Source organism: Siphateles boraxobius, unplaced genomic scaffold (assembly GCF_051911475.1).
Source record: "Siphateles boraxobius isolate OS27281-9 unplaced genomic scaffold, OSU_SipBor_1 223, whole genome shotgun sequence".
NCBI lineage: Eukaryota > Metazoa > Chordata > Actinopteri > Cypriniformes > Leuciscidae > Siphateles > Siphateles boraxobius.
In genome coordinates this window covers 424,858-444,972 of record NW_027508837.1, presented here as the reverse complement: position 1 = coordinate 444,972, position 20,115 = coordinate 424,858, and the positions used below count along the sequence as shown (strand labels likewise).

The following is a 20,115-nucleotide window of genomic DNA, read 5'->3' as shown; positions in this document are numbered from 1 at the left end:
CGCGAGCCCACTTTCTGCCCCAACTCGACAGCAGTTTAAGGTATTCCACACAAATAAGCGATAAAAATGTTGATAAAAGCAATAGAAGGTATATGAAATATTTGCTTTTAGAAATGCTTGGAAATGGCAAACTGAAGTAAAAAATAAAGGTGAATTGAAATCATTCATCTGCTTTAGTTTGAGTGGATGCTTGTTTTCCTCAGGCGCCTCACAAACTTATACAATGAAAAACTGACCATTTGTTCAGAAAACATATGTATTCCTCTTTTTTTTTCATGGAATGTTCCGAACTAAACATGTTTTCTTGTGAATATTGTTTTAATTGGTAATTAATTAGCCCTACAGCACGTGACATCAATTTAGCGGGAAAACAGGACAAACGTCAGTAAGTGGATATTTTATGAATTCTGTTATATTTAGTGTTACTGTTTTCTTCAATTTGCCTAATGTTTGATAAAATCATCTGTTCAAATGCTGCAGGACCTTTTATCTTAATTTTTCTCTTCAAGACTTTTTGGTGATTTTAAATGGATGGATGAAGTCAGTTTTCCTCAAACACACGTAGAGCCCAGTATTAATAAATAAAACTATCGTAAATAATTATTATTAAAAAAGTTTGAGTGATTTCAATGCATAACTTCAAATTAAACTAGTCTTTTAATTTGTATTTTCTAATTTTTTTTTAGCATGTTGAACATTTTCTGTTTGTTTCTGTATTTTAGGATCATTATAGTTGTCATGCCTGTGGTAAAACATACTTGTACAATTACCTTAACTAGTATAATTAATTTACCCCTTCTCTGTCATCGTTTGGCGCCCTTTTTCTTTATTGCCTTTTTTTCCTATCACATATTTTAGTAATCATCATAATTATCATTCGAATGCTTAAAAACGCAAAATTCATCCTGTGAAAACCGTTTTGAGATCAGACATTGCTTAAAATCTTTTATCAGGCTCAATTTCTTTAGATATTTTGACAAAACGATCATCAGAAAGGTCCGAGACTCGAGTTTCCATGTTTGATGACTGTTCTGTCATAGAAGTGATATGACAGAATGTATTAATTTGTCAGAACGCATAAAACTTTTATTTGTATAGCACTTAAAACAAAAACTCATAGGAACCTCCAATTTTGTGATATCAATTTCAAATTTGAAACAACTTTTTTAGACGTATGGCTTTGATTTTATGTAAGTTTGAGAGTAAAAAATATGTGATAATGTATATTTTGTATTAAAATAAATGTGTAGTACATTTGTTTTACAATAAACTTAAAACTTATCTGTTTTTACTTCAGCAATAAAGTGTTTTTAAAAAGAGACTAACTTTAGGTCTTTATTCCAAGGAATTCATGAATTACAACCATTTAAGTTTGGATAATGCATTTTCACGTCTATGCTCAAAAAGGGGTTAATTTCCCAGCAGTCTAGCGTCTTTCTTATCTAGTGGTATTTTCATGTGGGTTGTAAAAGTTTTACATGCATTGTATAAAAGTTCAGTGTAACAGAAGAGAGGTCAGTCTTTATTAGTACATAAACTTTTTTTATTTAGTTATAGCTTCATCATTCCAACTAAGAAATATGTGAAAACATTTTTGGTATCACTTAAAAAAACAGCAGACTATATATAGAAGACAAACCATTCACCATTGTACTTTTATAATGATGACTTCATACTTTAATGCATTCCATTCCTATGTACAAAATTCATAAACAAAAATACTTCAACTGAAGGTTTTAACTGTCAAGTAAGAAAGAAGTGAAGGTAAAGTCAGTTTAGTGAAGTGCAAATGACTCTTCTGTAAAATAACTTGAGTAAATCTCTATAAACATCATCTGTACGGCATTGACTCCTTATGTAAGTGCGTTTATCACAATTACAGATGAAGTTAATAGAGCTTTACTTGTGCTAAACCCAGAATACTCCTTTAAAGGGATAGTTCACCCAAAACTGTAAATTCTGTCAGTATTTACTCTCCCTCATGTTGTTCAGCCCCGTAAGACCTACGTTCATCTTCGGGACACAAATTAAGATATTTGTGATTAAATCTGAGAGCTGGATCACTCCTCCATAGGCTTCTAAGGGATTGAAACTTGTTCCCCGAAAAGTTATTAAAGACATCGTTAAAATAGTCCAAGTGACTACAGTGGCTCAATCTTAAGTTTATCAAGCGACGAGAATACTTTTTGTGCGCAAAAACAAACAAAATAACGACTTTATTTCAACTATTCATGTTCTTCTCTGTGGGCGTCGAGTGTGTTCACTAGTGTAACAGCGCAGCGCTTCTGTGTTGTACGTCACACGCGTCACACATGACCAGCGTCGGCCAATAGTGAGCCTACGTGTGACGTAGCACTACGCTATCACACTACGCTAACTCACTCGACGCCCACAGAGAAGGAAATGAATAGTTGAAATAAAGTCGTTACTTTTGTTTGTTTTTGCGCACAAAAAGTATTCTCGTCTCTTGATAAGCTTAAGATTGAGCCACTGTAGTCACTTGGACTATTTTAACGATGTCTTTAATAACTTTTCGGGGCTGGCAAGTGTCAATCCCGTAGAAGCCTATGGAGGAGTGATCCAGCTCTCAGATTTAATCACAAATATCTTAATTCGTGTTGCGAAGATGAACGAAGGTCCTACGGGGTTGAACAACATGAGGGAGAGTAATTACTGACAGAGTTTACATTTCTGGGTGAACTGTAAACCAGTTTGAACAGTTATTGGAACAAGCTAGTTTTATTGCAAGTAAGCCAACTTGAGTCATGATGAGGTACCAGCCAAAACCAGAACGAAATTGTCCGAAACATGTCTTGAACTGGAAACCCGCAGTTAAATTGGTGATTTAAACTGGTCCGCAGGTAAACTGGTTTGTTTCAGTGCTTTGAAGGAACGCGAGTCGTCGCTGCTACCTCTTCTGTCTCTGAGCCTGTTTCAGAAGCGTGTCGAAGTCGAACGACTCGCATCGGCTCCTGGACGAGCCATCGGCGTCCCGGTTAGAATCTAAACATAAAAAAAACAAAAATCAGAAATTATAAACTTCCCTTTTTTATGATGAATCAGAATCTCACCCAAACTAAGCTGTAATCACATCACAATCAATGTTTAAAGTCCCCCTGTGGTGAAAATCCAGCTTTTAATGTTGTTTATATGTCTATGTGGTGTTTAATATGCTTTAACACAAACCATGTGTAAATTCATAAGTCGACAGCATTGCTGAGTATTTTCTCCTTAAAACTGCAGCGAACCAAAGACAGTCTCAAAAACACGCTTTGAAATCGCTGGTGTTTCTGACGTCACAAACTACCTTGTAACCAATCAGATCAACGTGTGATCGTCAACGAGTGGATCTCTGAGTGAGTGAGTGAGTGGAGGCGGGGCTCATTTGCATATTCATAGAACAGCGCATACTAAATGAGGCAAGGGTTCGAGTTATATTTAACATATTTTAAGGCGAAGCAAAAAGTAATTTTGGTGATCAAAGATGAGCTTTAAAGGATAAAATTGTTGACTACAGGGGGACTTTGATTTAATTAATTGAATCACAGTGCATATGCAATTCTGGGTTCGACTTGCTCGGTTGCACTTAAAAGACGATGTATTACTCGAATCGCTCGGTTGCATGTATTATCGGATGTATTACTGCTCATGACAGCTAATATGTGAATCATTCAGACCAACCTAAATCTGCATAGTTGGATTTACAGAACTGGCGTCTGCCGCCAAAGCACAGGTCGAAGGGAAGCTCGTCTGAGCGCCTCAGTTTACTCCCGTTCTCGATGGCGGCGTAAGCGGCGTCTCTGCTGTAATACGTGACGAAACCGTAGTTATCTCTAGAAGGAGAGAACAGAAACACACTGAGAACATGCACTACCACTCAAAAGTTTTGGATCGGTAAGATTTTTAATGTTTTTAAAAGAGTCTTCTCACCAAGGCTGCGTTTATTTGAGCAAAAACTGAAATATTATTCCAGTGTAAATCAGCTGTTTTCTATGTGAATATATAGTAAAGTGTAATTTATTCCTGAATTTTAATCTGTGTTCATCAATTTTCAAATCTTTCTTGAGCATCAAATCATCATATTATAGTGATTTCTGAAGGATCATGTGACACTGAAGACTGGAGTAATGATGCTGAAAATTCAGCTTTGATCACAGGAATACATTACATTTTACAATATATTAAAATAGAAAAGTTATTTTAAAGGGTTAGTTCACCCAAAAATGAAAATGATGTCATTGACTCACCCTCATGTCGCTCCAAGCCCGTAAGACCTCCGTTCATCTTCAGAACACAGTTTAAGATATTTTAGATTTAGTCCGAGAGTTTTCTGTCCCTCCATTGAAAATCTATGTTCGGTATACTGTCCTTGTCCAGAAAGGAAATAAAGACATCATCAAAGTAGTCCATGTGACATCAGTGGGTTAGTTAGAATGTTTTGAAGCATCGAAAATACATTTTGTTCCAAAAATAACAAAAACGACGACTTTATTCAGCATTGTATTCTCTTCCGGTTCTGTTGTGGATCCGCGTTCACGAGTCCGCTGACGTAAGACGAGCTGACGTGTATCTGGTGCGCCCGTGTATTCGGGTTCAAATAAATATGTCTGGTTAAAAAAAAATGCAAGTCTTCCTCTGTGTGGAAATCCTTAGACATGTTTGCAAAGATGGTTTTGTTTCCAGCGTGCGTCTCCCTCAGACTGTAAACGAAGCTCGGGCGCACCAGACACACGTCAGCTCGTCTTACGTCAGCGGACTCATGAACGCGGATCCACAACAGAACCGGAAGAGAATACAATGCTGAATAAAGTCGTCGTTTTTGTTATTTTTGGAACAAAATGTATTTTCGATGCTTCAAAACATTCTAACTAACCCACTGATGTCACATGGACTACTTTGATGATGTCTTTATTGCCTTTCTGGACAAGGACAGTATACCGTACATAGATTTTCAATGGAGGGACAGAAAACTCTCGGACTAAATCTAAAATATCTTAAACTGTGTTCTGAAGATGAACGGAGGTCTTACGGGCTTGGATCGACATGAGGGTGAGTCATTAATGACATCATCTTCATTTTTGGGTGAACTAACCCTTTAAATCGTCATTTAACAATATTACTGTTATTTTGTATTTTTAATCAAACCTTGTTGAGCAGAAGAGACTTCTTTTAAAAACATTAAAAATCCTACCGATCCAAAACGTTTGAATGGCCGTGTGAATCAGCGTACAGAACAGAAACTGAAGCTCATGATGAGTTAGTGAATCTCACCCGTGACTCCTGATGTGGATCGTACAATCCTCAACCTTCCCGAACAGCGAGAACCGATCCGTGAGGTCTGAAGCCGACATGTTCCCGCGGATCCCTCCCACATACACAACCCTACGCTCCTCCTGAGGTCCAAACACAATCATCACACACACACACACGCATCCTTTTTTTAAATTAAAATTTTTATTGGAGAAATATATAGAGTACAGATAAACTTAGCAGAAATCAAATCCAAAGATCCTCCGTATTTTCCTTACGCAAACAAAAGTTAGTAATTCCTACTGCAGTTATTAGCTATATAATCATATGTGACCCTGGATCACAAAACCAGTCCCGAGTCACACGGGTTTATTTGTGGCAATAGCCAACAATACATTATATGGGTCAAAATTACAGATTTTTCTTTTATGACAAAAATCATTAAGATATTAAGTAAAGATCATGTTCCATGAAGTATTTTGCAAAGTTCCTAATGTAAATATATAAAACATTTATTTTCGTGAACATAAATGGACAAATTTAAAGGGGATTTTCTCAATGTTTCTATTTTTTTGCACCGTCAGATTCCAGATTTTCAATAGTTGTATCTCGGCCAAATATTGTCCTATCCTAACAAACCATACATCAATGGGAAGCTTATTTATTCAGCTTTCATATGATGTATAAATCTCAATTTCATAGAATTGACCCATGTGACTGGTTTTGTGGTCCAGGGTCACATATTATACATGCATACACAAATAAACTTGACATTCCTATACATTAGTGTTGACTTTGATGAGAGAGAATCGTGGACTTACGATGGCTTTCTGCTGGCAGAGTTTGCGAGCCTCTTCCCGAAGCCGGTTCAACTCCTTCTGTCTGCGACTGAGGAAAACCACTGATTTAGACTCGCAATCAACACGAGAGGATCACAGTTATAGAATATTATGGAAGCAAAATAGACCAAAACTGATCAGTGCATGAAAAACACTGGATTTGCCTGTAGAAATGAAGAATTTTTAAGGAAAAAAATGTTTAAATGTAAATTTGGTGATCAAAGATGAGTTTTAAGGGATAAAATGATTGACTACAGGGGGACTTGAAATATGCAAATTATGCATCATCTAATTAAATATGCACTAATTTGCATAAAATTCCAGCACAGAAATCTGAACCTTGGATAAAGCCAGATTCATGATTCTTGTTTGATTTTGTCGACATATTAAAGTTTTTTTCCAAAGGGGATTTTAGAGTTTTAATTACTCCATAAATCAGAAAATACTGACAACAGACATTTCAGCATATTTTTAGGATTGAAATGACCTATAAATAAGGCAGATCATATATATATATATATATATATATATATATATATATAAAATCCATCATGTAAAGTTTGCTGTGTGTGTGAAGCTGCTAAAATGAACATTTCGGTCTCAAACTCACCGACTTTAAAGATCGACAGACGCAAAGAGATCAAATGCAATAAAATAAACACTTTTGGATGTTTTCTTTCCACTAGTGTGAATGAAGAATTTTATGGAAGCAAAATAGACCGAAACTGACCAGAGCATGAAAAACACTGGATTTGCCTGAAACTGTATTACACTAGCGCTGGGTCGATACACCGATCTCCCGATGCGACACTATCACGATACTCGGGTGCCGATACGATATTGTAGTGCTTTTTTTTTTTAAGAATCGCGATTCTACAAGTATTGCAGTATTTTATTTTTTAACACTAGACCACGGGTAAAAACTACATCACACTTATACAGATGTACATGTATAAGATGAGTCATATTAACAAAATACAATTCATCACATCTTTCTGAGTTTTATTTCAGAAGCATCATACAGTACTACATAGTAAATTTACAACAAATACATTTTTTAACAGTCAATGTAATCGATAAATGCGTTATTTTAAGCGGGAAGTTTCTATCAAAAGCTGATTTACTCTGGGAAAGTGTCGTATTGTGATTATTGAGGTCAAAATTGCTATTGCGATATAATAAATTTCTCAAAATATTTCTCAACTCAAACTAACAACAACAACTAAATGCACAGTGTTTTCAAATTAAAATATATTTTTTTTACTAAATTAAATAATGAAATTACTGCAAACTTGTTATCGTCTCAATAGAAAAATAGCCTAACAAACATGGAACAATAAATAAGAACATTTGTATGCTCATGAAAATAATATATTTTGAACATTCTGTCCAGACAAACAGGGACATTAAAGCATTTATGATGCAACATATGCTTTATAAACTCAGTCTGTGGATCATTTTTGGTGTAGTGTATTGTGATCGTCAAAACATTTGTTAACAGAATTTTGTTAAGTTTATTGACAACTTGTTACAATGTTTACATGGTACAATGACTGGTAGGCTACTGTTTTTATTATAGCTTGACACAAATTTCACGATTTTAATTCAAATCTTGTGATTTGATTCTGATCTTGATCAAAAATAAAGCTATTTAATTTTAATTAAAGGTGCAGTGTGTAATGTTTAGCAGAATCTAGTGGTGAGGTTGTGAATTGCAGCCAACAGAAGTTACGGTGGCCGACAGGAAGTGATGTCATCGTCTGAGACAGCAGAGAGTAGCCAGTTAAACAATGAGGTTTCTTTACAAAGATAAATTAAGAAATGAGGTTTACTTAATTATTCAGTGAAACGGGATGTTATTGCGAATATTATTGTTACTTGTTCATCATTGTGTCTAGGGGGTGTGCATGAATATTCGATCTGTAATTATTATTCGGAAAATAAGATACTATTCGATTTCACTACGTTGCTTTGCTGGCCGTAAATCCAAGATAAGTCCCAAGCACTAACTCACAGTTATAATTCAATGCACTGGGTGGCGCTGTGGAGCGTGTCAACAAGTTGTTTGTATTTTAACCTATAATGCTGTCGACTGCTTCGCGAAGTTTGGAATTACTTGAAAATTATGAAAATGATCTTACTAAATGATCTTGCAAAATGGAATTACTTTTGACCAAATTCATTAATGAATCGGAGTTATAATATCATCACCACAATGAGAAATCACATGATATCCAAACAGCAGTCGACTGAGGAAAGACAGCTGTCAATCATTGCATTCACAACTGCAGGAAAGCGCAGCTGGACCCCGCGTGATTCGAGATGATATCTGATAGCAAAATAATTTTGAGACATATACTTACTTTAAGTTTCGTTGAGGGAGATAGGTTTAAAAACAGAAAAAGCAAAGTGCTGTTAGAAACTTCACTTAGAACACCGTTATCTTTGTGTCTCTGAAACGTATATCTGTCAGCGCAGACTGACGTAAACGCGAAACAATATAAACACAATAATCATATGCTGACTCGAGTGTCGTTCTGTACGATAACTATGCAGTCTGCTTTGTGTTTTTTCTGTTTGTGCTGCTTGAGCTTAAATGCTTCTGTTCTTTATATTTTTTGTTTACACATACTTTTTAATGGTTTGAACTAAAAGAAAACTTTATTGTAAGCTTGTTGTGTATATTGCCTAATCGTAAGCTTGTTCAGAAATTGTGACAAAAACTTAAACTTAAAAAAAAAACGTATTTTTCGTTAAACGTCATTTAAATAAACGTATTCGAATATTCAAATGCAATATTTTTGAAAATGCCCATCCCTAATTGTGTCAGTGTTTTATTCGCTGACTTTAGCAGCTTCTTATCACGCGCGGTGTGTGTGGACATAAATGCCTCATTCTAAGGTAATTAAAACATAACGGTTCATTATGTAAGGTTTTTATACACCACTGAAAACATAGTTATGTTTATATTGCATTTCAGTCAACAGATCCTCCTAAATATTACACAATGCACCTTTAATATCAATTCTGGAATAAAAAAAATCTATTTTAAAATCGTAAACAAAAGAAACGTGATGGTTAGGTGAATTATATTTTTTCTCCCAGCCCTAGTTTTCCCACTGACCTCTTCCATGTGCAGCGAGACTCACTCCAGTCCGGCTGCGGCGAGTGTGAACCGGATCGAGAGCCACATAAAGATCTGGATCGGGATCGGGATCGGCGCTCGGGAGGAGGAGGAGGAGACGACGAGCGTGAACTGGAGCGCGAGGAGGAACTGCTCCCAGAATGCCTGGACCTGTACCTGATTAAACATTATCAGCAAAACAAACGGATTCATTTTAGGAGATGTTTTAATAGTGTTCGGATTAAACTTCAGTACCAAAAACAGTAAAGAGTTGGGGAGCTTGAACTGATTTTTGAAAACTTTAATTTGATTGCATCAGTACAGAATCTTTTTTTAAATAAACAAATTCTTAAATCGAAAAAGAAAACATACATGTAAATAATGCTCGTTATTATTACACTGACTTGGACGCATAAAAAAACAATTTATTCTCTTATAATGTTAGTGTGTGTGTGTTTATTTGTGTGTTATACAAGGGTGTCGAGTTACATTCAAGCTATTTTAAAGCTCAAAGATATGTATTTTGCATTTAAATATGTAATTTTAGTGATCAAAGATAAGTTTTAACAAATAAAATTATAGACTACTGTAACAGGGTGGTTATTTTAACAACATTTTTACTGTATTTTACAACAGCTTCCATTTACCTTTTTCTGGGTGGTGAACGAGACCTGGAACGAGATGACGACGACGATGATGACGACGATGAAGAACAAGTAGAGCAAGATGACCTTGAGCTGGAGCGTCGGTATCCTACATCATAACCCCGCCTCTTCCTCCTCCCACGGTCCAATGGGCTCTGAGAGGGGGCGGAGAAGCGCAAGCCCCGCCCCCTCAGAGACTCCACCTCCTCGAACGTGTTTATCCTGCAGGGAGAGCTGTCAGGTGACAACAATACCCTGTAATCGCAAGGACTCGAAACCGAGTCGAACGACGTCTTGCTTCCCTGAATCCCACAGTAATCGTGGTCCAGGAAAAGTTGAGCGGGATTCGAAGCAGGAGTGAAGCTGGGAAGTTTTGAATGAGTTTTGCTGGGCGGCAATGGGCGAGGTTCGATAATCTGAATGGTTTTGCTGGACTTCATGGATTTGACGGGCACCGGGGGCTTCCAGGTCTGATGTGGAGGTGTGGCAGGTGGAGTTAGTCCTGGAGAGAAAAAAATAATTATGAAACTAAAGTCAAATGACCCACTGCTTTCAATGGAAACTCACTAAAGCCTGCTCGAAAACTCGCTGATGACATCATGCTCTCATTAGCATATTCATGATGTCTCATCTACATTCTTCCTAATGTCAAGCCTTTACATTTTTTTGCTTTTATACAGGGTATCTGAAGTTTTTAAAATGTAAGACTTTAAAGAGCTTTTTTAAGAACTGCACAAATAAAATTAACAAAATAAAATCTTTAAGTTGGGCGCCCATTAAAACACTCTTCTCCGATCCTCAAATTAATAAAATATTAGCCTTTATACAGTATATAGGTCTGCGCAACCATTAATCGCGATTAATCGAATCCAAAATAAAAGTTCATGTTTACTTAATATATGTGTGTGTACCGTGTATAATTATTTTGTATATATAAATACACACACATGCATGTATATGTTTAAGAACAATGTGTTATGATATATATATATATATAAATAAAAATTATATATACAGTATTCACATGCAAATATTTCTTAAATATATACATGCATGTGTGTGTTTATATACAAAATAATTATACACATTACACACAAATTATTTAAACAAACTTTATTTTGGATGCGATTAATTGTTCCACAGATATATATATATAGTGTTTCTTGAGTAAAGAAAAGCTAGTTATTCAGACAGCCAATTCTTTATTCACGATTGCATTGCAAACAAGCAGCGACATAGAGAAGGGGGCGGAGTTATGAGGTTTGACTGACAGTTTGAGGAGCCAATGGGGTTAAGAGGTTTAGTCACCAGCTGTTTTTAATACTTTTCATTGGTTAATTATTTAAAAACCAAATAATATAAAATTATTCTTTATATTTGAAAGCTGATAACCGATGTATTAGCCGATAAATCTAAATGTTTATATAATTTTTCAAGCCTGTTTACAAAAACAAAAGTCTCACCATTAAAATCCATATGCCTCAAACTAAATTAGAATATTCTCATTATAATTTTATGTAGCCTACGTATATGTCAGACTTGCACTTTACTGTATTTTCCTTTTTTGAAGTGATTTCAATAATATTTCAAGTAATTCAAAGCCATTATGGTGAACAGTGCTCATCTGAAGAGTCTCAGCTGAAGGAAATAATACATTATTTATCAGTTTTAATCCAGAATATCGGACAAATTTTCTTAACCAGTAAATAACGCTAACAATAAAAATGAACATATATCGGCAGATACCGATATGGTGGCCGATATATCGTGCATCCCTAATTTATCCCTAATAAAATGAAAATTATGAAATATCAGTCCCTCCCAAGCGTGCCGCACAAGCCCTGAAAAGTGAAGCCAAAGCGTCTCGATCGCCCCCCGGTGGCCGGTCCTAGTATAGCTCATAAACCCCGCCTCCCCATGTTATTCAACGGGACGTGAGACCAACTAAACAATTAAATTACACTCTACATATCTTTTCAAGTGTTTGTTTTTAAAATAAGTTTGTTTTTAGTTAGTTATTTGATGCCATAAAAACGGCGCTGTGGCGTCATGATTGACAGCTGTGATTGACAGGTTCTCTGAGCGAAGTCACTGAAGCAACAACAGACTTTTTTTCGGGATCTTTGGAGGACTGAGGAGATTGGAGCTTTAAATTTGATATCTAAATTTCTATAATTAATTATTTCACACCGACATAATGGGTTGTTCTGCAGCAGAGCCACATGCTTGCGATTGATTCGGCGAGAGTGAGGGCGGGGCCTTGATTTTGCGGCTTTACTTCCTGCTCACTACTGCGCATGTCTGGTCCCGAAATCGCAACCGCGCAGACTCAAGTCCCAAGATGTCAGCGCCATATCGGGACAATGGCGGCTTCACTACTCGCCAATGGAAGAGAGCGAAGGGGCGTCGTCCATCTTTTTTACAGTCTATGGTCCCTCCAGAAAAACCTGATAATGCGATCGCATAATTCAATGCATAATCAGCCAAAGTCCACACATTTACAAATACGCCGCACTTTCGGCACATAAATTGCCGATTTCACAGCAAAATATGCGAGGCTTGCATGATTTCATAATCCCCGCATTTTTGGTGCAAAAAAGTCACATATATCTTAGCAGAAAGTTGAAAAATGTTGCGTTTACTTCACGCACGAGCAGCCGTTTCCCCTGTTGCCATGGGAACGTTATGAAGTGACGTGAACATCATCGAAAAGCTGAAAACCCCGCGATGAAGCCCGCAAATCAGTCTCATTTGCCAACAAAAATAAGCGCAAAAGAGTATTAGTATTAGTAGGCAGTAGCCTAGTGAGAACAGGGGAATCACTTTTTTTCTCTTTTTCATCAAACCGCAGTTTTTGCAAGTTCCCGCAATTTCAACGCATAAAATTGCATAAATATCCCACATTTTTTAAGAAAACGTGCTGCATAATCAAGGATTTTTGCCTGCATCAATCACAAAAAAACTTTCTGGAAGTATTTTTCTGGAAGGACTGGTGAAATATGGAGATATAACTCTGATATGACCTCTGACCTGCAGTGCTACTGAGATCCGCCGGCCGTCGCTCCTGATGCTCATCTCGGGAAACTTCAGGGAGATTCTGCCCTTCAGAAGCTGCAGAGAAACAACACCATTTGACTGAGGAATCCACATTAACGGTAGGAACGACAAATATGAACTAGTTATTTGCTCTAATAATTCCCTGTGACGTCCGGTTATGTTTCTAGAGATTTAAACCCTGAACATACAAACATTATTCATGCCAGCTGTTCTACAAAAGCTATTAAGCCATTAAAGGACTTCAATCTAAACTTTAATAACACTGGGATCACGTTCGTCTCTGACTGCATTAAATCTGTGACGATATTGTCTTCAGTGCCGAAGAGACAAACATTCAGGCAGGAAAATCGGTTCATGAAGCTTTTATGGACTGAAAATGATTTAGGGCTGATAAAGCACACGGATCTTATCTGACCGGATGTAAATGAGCTGATACTGTCCATTCAGTTACACATGATCATAAACAAAACATGCATTAGTCATATACCTTGAGTCTCAAACTGCTCCAAAAGGCTGGTCAGATCCGTGGCTTCAATTCCTGCAGAATAAACACAACATGAAATGCTTTGAAACAATGTTATTTTAGTTTTTTTCCATTTAGTTTTTATTGTCTATTTAGTTTCAAGTTTCTATTATAGTTTTTGTAAATAAATTTTGTTTTTATATTTTAATTGTAGGTTTTTTTTGTGTTTTTGTCATTTTTATTAGTTTGTTTTTTCTAATTAGTTTGTATTGTCTATTTAGATTCTAGTTTCTGTTAGTTTTTATAAATAATTTATATTTTTTGTTTTCAAATTTTCCGTTTTCATTTTATTTAGTCGTTTTGTTGTGTTTTTGTAATTTTCATTAGTTTATTAATTGTAATTTTTTATTGTCTATTTAGTTTCTAGTTTTTATTATTTTATAAATATTTTATACATTTTTTGTTTTTATATTCTCCATTTTAATTTTAGTAATTTTTCATGTTAGTCATTTTTTTAACCTCTTTAGATTATATTGTAATTTTTATAAAAATTTAAAAAAAATTATATTTTCTGTTTAATTCAGATTTCAAAATTTCAAAATTCAGTTTTAGCAACATTAGTTATATATATATATTAAAAAAGATTTGTATAATTTAGTTTATTAATTTTTACATCAAGTACAACTAAATGAAAATAAGAAATGAAATAAAATAAGTTGTAAATTTAATCTGTTAACATTTGTTCCAAGTAACAAAAATAGTTTTATTTTATAAACGGTTTTAGTTTTAACTACCGATAATAATTACCCTGCTTTGGAAGCATTTTACTCGTTTAAAAGCCCATTCAAACACGACTGTACGGTGAGCTCACCGATGTCTCCACACGTGTTCTGGTTCTGCTGTCCTTCGGGGCGTTTCTCTGCGACGCTCGTGGGCATCAGTACCGGAGCGGGCGGTTCTGATCCGGTTCTCGTTGGTGAATCTGTAGCTTTGATGATCACAGGCACGACCTCAGCGAGTCGAACCTCTTCACAAGAAACACAAACATCAGCTTTCGAGTCCGTTAGCGCCGGCTGCGTCTTTATCCCCGATGATAGTGTGGGTTTCAAGGGCACTAGAACCGGGTTTGGAGGATCCGTGCAAAGATCTGCGGCTGTTCTGAGCTTTACATGTGAGGAACGTGTGATTTCTCGAGGCTGGGAAGCCGATATCTTCACCTCAACAGTTGGAGCTTTATCTATCGCACCACAATGTGAGTTTAGATTCAACTTTGGGTCGATTTTAAACAAATCCGGCAGAATAGCCGGAAGCTCCCTGGGAATGTCGGGAAGCGAAGGCCATTTCGTCCGATAGTCCATTCGTGTCTCTTCACGAGGTTGTTTGTTCTGTCTGAGGAGACGGTACTGTTGCAGACTGAGGGCTTTGGGCTTCTGAGGGGAAGTGATGTCACTTTTAGAGGATGTGGATTCCAAGTCTGAATCGGACTCGTCGTCAGGTGGAATCTCGTGAACCAAGGTTAAATTGACTGCAAATGTCACCGTTTTCCTGTTTTTTTCCCTGGTTTTGAGTAAAGCGCTTCGCAGAGGAGTCGCCACCAAAACACTTTTGTCCAAAAATGAGATATTTTCCCTGTTTCTACACACATCTTTATCCCGATCCTCTTCGGATTTGGATATCCGATATGAGCCGCTTTCTCCTTTTGGATCTAGTCCTTGTCCTGATTGGTTTTCCTCCGGTTCCTCGTAACCTTCAACATCTACAAACTCCTCCTCTTCCTCTTCTTCCACAGACACACGCACCTCTTTCTCGTTCTCCAGATCTGTCCTGATGCAGTACGGATGCATGTGTCTCACTAAATCTGCGAGGATTTCCCGTTCGTCTTGTGGGAATATCGTGTCGGATTCGATGCGAAAGCTTCTGGCGCTCCTCTTGTTCTCTCTCGGGTTCTTCTCATCGTCGGCTCGCTGTGAAATCTTGCTCTGGGTTTCCAAGTGGCGACGGGGTCTCAACTGTCTGTCTGATATTACCACCTCCTGATGGAGAAAACCACACAAAACACTGGGATAAAACTACAGGTTGACCGATATATTGTTTATGCCGATTAATCAGCACCTAAAGTTTCTTCTTTGGCTTAGGGATTTGAAATGTTGTAAAAGCGACACAGAGATTGTGTTATTATTATTCAAAAGGGGAGTAAGGTATTAAACAAGAAACAAGAAGGTATTATATAGGGATGCGCCAATATGAACATTTTGCCCGACACCTTTAACCGATAATTGTTCATATTTGAAGGCTGATAAACGATATATTGGCCGATAAATCTAAATCCAAAATTGTATGTAATTTTTGAGAGCCTGGTTACAATAACAAGTCTCACTATTAAAAGCCATGCCCCAAGCACACAATTATAATAATCTCATTATAATGTTGTGTAGCCGATATGACAGACTTGCACATTACTGTATTTTCCTTTTTTTAAGTGATTCCAATTATATTTCAAGCAATTCAAAGCCATCATGGAGAACAGTGCGCAGTCTCACAGTCTCAGCTGAAGGAAATAATACATTATTTATCAGCTTTAATATATTGGCTAAATTTAATTATCGGGCCGATAACGATTACATTAAAAATGCACATACTGTATATTGACCGATGTCGATATGGTGGCCGATATATTGAACAGATAAATTGTCATATGTAGGTCTCTAACAGAGTTCACTGTAAAGCATTATCTATTGTGAAGATCATTTTATGGTTTTTGTGCTGGAGTTTATTTTCAAGGAAGTACCGTGTCTATAGGCCTGTCACCATAACAAATTTTGCTGGACGATAAATTGTCCAAGAAATTATTGCGATAAACGATAATATTGATAATAAACGATAATATTGTCGTTCTGAGACCATTTTCATCTAAAATAATGATAATTGGCATAATAATGCAGGTACACCTTTTCAAAGATCAAGAAACTTTTATTTCTAAAGACTATTTAAATAAACAAAACAACGAAATACAATAAAAACAATGGACTCTGTCTCTGTTAACAAAAAATGCATTTACCAATATGTGACTTCCGTTCACACTGAGAATCATATGCATCATGTACTCATATGAGTATGTGCGCTAGTTTGTGTGTGTGTGTGTGCTCGCGTCTCATGAGTATGTGAGCGGAGACTTTGTGTGTGTGTGTGCTCCGTCTCATTGAGTTTGTGCGCGAGTTTGTGTGTGTGCGTGGAGAGTTTGTGTGCGCGCGTGTCTCATATGAGTAGGCTATGTGGGTGCGTGGAGAGTTTGTGTGTGCGCGCATCTCGTGTGTGTAGAGTTTGTGTGTATGTGCGTGAGCAACTTTAGGTGTGTCGTTGTGCATTTCATATGTATTTGTTTGAGCATTCAGCAGTATACATGTATGTTTGACAACTTAATATGTGTATGCAAGTGTTTCGTGTGTGTGAATGAAGTCTGATTTAAGCCCGAGGGAGAGAGAGAGAGAGGGACGAGCGAGAGGTAGTGCTTGCGCTATAGGCCGCTCTGCAATCAAATATGATTGTAAATAGGCTAAGTAAAAAAAAAAAAAATCAACGTGTGGCGGTCAGAGTTGATATTGTCATCCAGTCTCTTCGGTAGAGAGAGAGAGGCGAGGAAAACAAACAAGCATGCAAATGAAAATTATCGCGGCCGGAAAAATTATCGAGCTCTTTTTTTTTTATCGTGCGATTAATTGATTTATTGATTACCGCGACAGGCCTACGTGTCTATTAATGGGTAAAGCTACAGTAACGCAAGCTTGAGATCCTTTACATCTGAATGCAGTTTTGTTTTTAACCGCTAGAGAGCCAAAAGATACAGTGTACCTTTAAAGTCCCCCTGTGGTGAAAATCCAGCTTTTAATGTTGTTTATATGTCTATGTGGTGTTTTTAATATGCTTTAAGACAAACCATGTGTAAATTCGTAAGTCGACAGCATTGCTGAGTATTTTCTCCTTAAAACTGCAGTGAACCAAAGACAGTCTCAAAAACACGCTTTGAAATCGCTGGTGTTTCTGACGTCACAAACTACCTTGTAACCAATCAGATCAACGTGTGATCGTCAACGAGTGGATCTCTGAGTGAGTGAGTGAGTGAGTGAGTGGAGGCGGGGCTCATTTGCATATTCATAGAACAGCGCATACTAAATGAGGCAAGGGTGTCGAGCTACACTCAAGCTATTTTAACACATGAAGACATAAGTTTAAATATGTAATTTTGGTGATCAAAGATGAGTTTTAAGGGATACTATTTTACTAATTTGCATTCATTTACATTCATATAACAGATTTAAAGAAACTACTGGCCAATTACTCAGGTATCAATCTAATTTTTAAACTTTTGTTATCAAAAGAAAATCCAGTATCGGTTGTCCTTTAGATAAAACTTGACTGAACAGAAGTTGACGCCGTTTGATTTAAACAAATATAGTTTCTCTTCAACAATTTCATCAGTGACGCTGTGGAGACGGGAACTGCGCATGAATCCGGTCAATAACAGGATAAAGCAAAGGAAACTTACTTTTCCTGACTTTGAAGCTGGTGATTGAGAGATTTTGGGGCATTGAAGCGCCGCTGCTCGATCTGAATCCAGAAGATTCCTGAGCTGTGAGGGGAAACGTTTGACAAAAGCAAATTAACCAATTGTTTGTACATTATTTTGAGAAATTGAGACACAAGCGACTACTAACTGTGTGGTTTGGATTCTTCCGAGCTGAAAAAATCTCTGCGTCTGGAAGCACGTCAAATGGTGATAACGTCTCAACGTCTACGCTGTCCAGAATCTCGCTCAGCGCTGACAGAAGCGACGCCTCACTTTCCACACTTTCAGTCCCAATCTTTTCCTGAAAGATGGATAAAATGGAAGGATCCAGGCTTCCATGGAGACTGAGAGCATCGGAGATCTTCCCAACATCCAGATCAAAGACAGGAACGTCATGTTTTCCGAATTCAAACTGTGGATAAAAAACGAAACACAAAACAATGCTGGATAGGATTACGAGGATTCAAACCCAGGCCACAAACTCTGGGCTCTATATGTATATCCCTGGAAAGTCATTACGATGAGGGATTCACACTTATCCGTGAACTTTCTTGTAATCACATATAATTTGTGTAAGAGAAAGTCTTTCCCATTAGTTCAAATCACACATGTGGTATTACTAAGATTATTGTCAGATAAGTGTTTGCCCTGTAGCTAAATAATTAGCCTAATAAATTATGTTTGGCCAAAAAAAAAAAAAAAAACTTGTGAAACCCCAATACGAACCCTTAATAAACCTCACCACGTACAAATAGTTAAAACTATAGGAGCATTTTTCCACTATAGAATAAAAAAAGGAAATCACAATATCTTTTCTCTCTAGTTAATATCTTGCAATTCTGAGTTTATATTTTGCAACTGAGTTAATAACTTGCAATTATGCGTTAATATCTTGCAATTATGAGTTCATATCTCACAAACAATGAGTTGATATGAGTTAATATCTCGCAATCCTTCAAAAAGTCAAAGTGAAAAAAGTACAGAAATCTGAATAATTTATTTTTTAAATACTATAATTAGGCCTACTAGTGCTACAATAAAGCTGTATACTGAAGCTTCTTACATTTACAATTTTACAGTAAAAATATATATATATAATTAATGCTACCATTATATATTTTACTATATTTTAATAGTTAGTTGAACTTAAAATAAATAGCCTAAACAAATAATTACCAGAAAAAAATGCGTAAACAAAAACCTGTATATTAATCATTAATTTTTAAGTAGTAAAGCATATTTGCATAAGTTTAAAGGCCGTGATTAAAGAACTAACTCGGTAAAACTCCATTTAAAACTGTTGATTTGATTTAGATTGTTCATTGATTCTGATTGAATCTTGACTCAGACCGACAGGTGTGTGTGTGTGTGTGTGTGTGTGTGTGTGTGTGTGTGTGTGTGAGAGAGAGAGAGACACGTCAGCGTTATTTGACCTGGACACTCAGATAAGAAACACGAGGATTGAATGACATTGAAGATAATTTTTACCTAATAATCCATTCATTCATTCATTCAAAGATGAACGCAAGCAGAATAAGATAGTGCAAAAGAAAGATTCTTTGATTTCATTCATTTAATGGCCTTTCATACTGATTGAGTAAAATCTGTCAAACACAGTGATATTCCCCACCTTTATGGGCTTAAAAGAAATTCATTTTATTTTAGACAGTTTATATTTTGAACAATGTTTCAGCCTTAATGCATATATACTGGTGTATGACGAGTTAAACAGCTGAATTCAGAACTTGTAGTTCAAAAACTTTATTCAGACACTTGACTAAGTAATTAAACCGCATTTGAGCCGTTAATATGATTTCAATAGCGCATTTCTCGAGATTTATAACTTCACATCCGCCTCTAACACGCGCTCCCGTCCACGTGTTCACATGCTGAGCGTCTTTTCTACACATGCTTGACATCACAAAACCTTCATACAAACATCTGCATATACACAACAGAAACACAAATAAGACCTGAGCGTCCTGGTGCGCTTGTGCCGCTGTGTTGTCCATAAAATCACACTTTAAATCCTTCAGTTTTACGCCATGCGGCGCCGCCATTTTGATTCGAAGAGAAGAGTTGCACACGAGGCGCCGGGTGAGTCACGTGACGTGGAGGTTCCCGGGAAAATGACAGCTCGAACTTTCAACCCCAACGGTCTTTGCTGCTGTTAC

General features: G+C 36.7%; 1 protein-coding gene across 1 annotated transcript; it reads right to left on the bottom strand.

Annotated features, from left to right (window-relative positions):
* Positions 1–1,521: 1,521 nt before the first annotated feature.
* Positions 1,522–20,063, bottom strand: LOC143747499 (peroxisome proliferator-activated receptor gamma coactivator-related protein 1). The gene is made up of 13 exons (XM_077240282.1): positions 19,915–20,063; positions 18,090–18,353; positions 17,921–18,004; positions 14,249–15,410; positions 13,402–13,452; positions 12,888–12,968; positions 9,861–10,359; positions 9,214–9,390; positions 6,072–6,138; positions 5,272–5,393; positions 3,682–3,833; positions 2,602–3,003; positions 1,522–2,066 (listed from the first exon to the last, which is right to left on the bottom strand). Exons 1-12 carry the CDS (start codon positions 19,999–20,001, stop codon positions 2,909–2,911), a joined length of 2,841 nt encoding a protein of 946 aa, XP_077096397.1. The 5' UTR covers positions 20,002–20,063; the 3' UTR covers positions 1,522–2,066; positions 2,602–2,908.
* Positions 20,064–20,115: the final 52 nt, after the last annotated feature.

Bases quoted from the DNA above. Each gene is read 5' to 3' on its own strand.
- LOC143747499 (XM_077240282.1), bottom strand. From the start codon at position 20,001: ATGGCGGCGCCGCATGGCGTAAAACTGAAGGATTTAAAGTGTGATTTT. The intron at 15,411-17,920 runs GTAAGTTTCCTT...TTTCTCCATCAG, and splicing joins CAGCTTCAAAGTCAGGAAAA to GAGGTGGTAATATCAGACAG. The intron at 12,969-13,401 runs GTATATGACTAA...GTTTCTCTGCAG, and splicing joins GGAGCAGTTTGAGACTCAAG to CTTCTGAAGGGCAGAATCTC.